This window comes from Nematolebias whitei, chromosome 21, assembly GCF_014905685.2.
Source record: "Nematolebias whitei isolate Nwh7 chromosome 21, NemWhi1, whole genome shotgun sequence".
Classification (NCBI taxonomy): Eukaryota; Metazoa; Chordata; class Actinopteri; order Cyprinodontiformes; family Rivulidae; genus Nematolebias; species Nematolebias whitei.
Genome location: NC_056518.1, coordinates 897,557 through 899,553, shown reverse-complemented (window position 1 = coordinate 899,553; position 1,997 = coordinate 897,557). Strand labels below are relative to the sequence as shown.

The following is a 1,997-nucleotide window of genomic DNA, read 5'->3' as shown; positions in this document are numbered from 1 at the left end:
ATTGTCCGTAAGTGATGGGACCTAAACAGTAGAGATGGATAGAGATAAAGTCCTGATGCTGCTCAATAATCCAGGTGGATCAATCTAAGAAAGTTGAGTCCTCTGGACAAATCAGATTTAAAAGTTGTTGTTCCTTAATTGTAAGAATTCTGACTGACAACCCAAACTCTTTATTTCTTGTTTACAATTATTTAAAATGATAAAATTAGATTAGAGGAAGGTACTGAAGTCTCCAAGCCAACTTGTTGTTTTACATCACATTCAAAATGCTGCCGTTTCACCTGAAGTTCATTAAACATCTTAAGTGTAGGATTAAAACGAGCGAGACACAAATCTACACCCAGCAGCTTCTCGAGCACGTTGCACACGGTGTGGAAATTTCCTGCAACACATTTATCAATCAGCACCACAGCCCCGCCTCACACTCAGGTCACCTACTTGACTGCTCGGGTCTATGAACCCGCTGTTGAAGGGGGCGTCTCCGTAGGCCTTCTGCAGGACAGGCTGCACACATCTGGCATACAGCTGCCACCACCGGAGCAGGAAGTCAGGGTGCATCTGGCATTCAGCAGACGGCACGGAGTGACCTCTGACCTCACCTCTCTGAGCGTCGTACGAGTAGTTCCATGGTTTTACTTTGCCCAGGAAGTGAACAACTTTTGCATTCTGGCCATACCTGCACAAACCAAAGAACAGAGTCACCAGTTGGAAAAGAGGATCTTCTCACTCATCATCGTTACAAATCATTTTCCTGTGAAAGTTCAACAAGTTTGCAACACGACATTTTCTCTCCTGCAAATTGTGAGACTGTCAACTTCCAGTAGTTACATACTGGGTCATCTCTGAGCCATTTACAGTGTATGTTGGTTATATTGTATGGTTCACAACTTTCAGCTTTCCCCCATCACTAAAAGCCTACATTTTCAAATTAATGGTGCAAAAGGGTTAAGTGTTTTTAACAAGAACCACTTGCTTTAGTTAGTTATTTAACATTTACAAAACTAAACTTAAACAAAAAGGTGAAAATTAAAATTATACAGTGTCTTGTGAAAGTATTAGGTCCCTTGAACTTTTCAACCTTTTGCCACATTTCAGGCTTCAAACGTAAAGATATAAAATTTAATTTTTTGTGAAGAATCAACAACAAGTGGGACACAATCGTGAAGTGGAATGAAATTTATTGGATGTGTCAAACTTTTTTAACAAATAAAAAACTAAAAAGTGGGACGTGCAGTATTATTGGCCCCCTTTACTTTCAGAGCAGCAAACTCGGTCCAGAAGTTCAGTGAGGATCTATGAATGATCCAACGTTGTTCCAAATGACTCATGATGATCAATAGAATCCACCTGTGTGTAATCAAGTCTCTGTATAAATGCACCTGCTCTGTGAGAGTCTCAGGGTTCTGTTCAAAGAGCAGAGAGCATCATGAAGACCAAGGAACACACCAGGCAGGTCTGAGATACTGTTGTGGAGAAGATTAAAGCAGGATTTGGATACAAAAAGATTTCCCAAGCTTTAAACATCCCAAGGAGCTCTGTGCAAGCAATCATATTGAAATGGAAGGAGTATGAGACCACTGCAAATCTACCAAGACCCGGCCGTCCCTCTAAACTTTCATCTGGAACAAGGAGAAGACTGATCAGAGATGCAGCCAAGAGGCCCATGATCACTCTGGATGAACTGCAGAGATCTACAGCTGAGGTGGGAGAGTCTGTCCATAGGACAACAATCAGTCGTACACTGCACAAATCTGGCCTTTATGGAAGAGTGGCAAGAAGAAAGCCATTTCTCAAAGATATCCATAAAAAGTGTTGTTTAAAGTTTGTCACCTGGGAGACACCAAACATGTGGAAGAAGGTGCTCTGGTCACATGAAACCAAAATCAAACTGTTTGGACACAATGCAACACAGCTCATCACCCTGAACACACCATCCCCACTGTCAAACATGGTGGTGGCAGCATCATGGTTTGGGCCTGCTTTTCATCAGCAGGGAC

General features: G+C 42.1%; 1 protein-coding gene across 1 annotated transcript in view; it reads right to left on the bottom strand.

Annotated features, from left to right (window-relative positions):
• LOC119427583 (glycogenin-1) overlaps positions 1 to 1,997 on the bottom strand; it is a 14,622-nt gene that overhangs the window by 973 nt on the left and 11,652 nt on the right. The window contains exon 6 of the mRNA XM_037695218.1: positions 439 to 676. Coding sequence (XP_037551146.1) covers positions 439 to 676 — 238 coding nt within the window. The remainder of the gene's footprint in view (positions 1 to 438; positions 677 to 1,997) is intronic.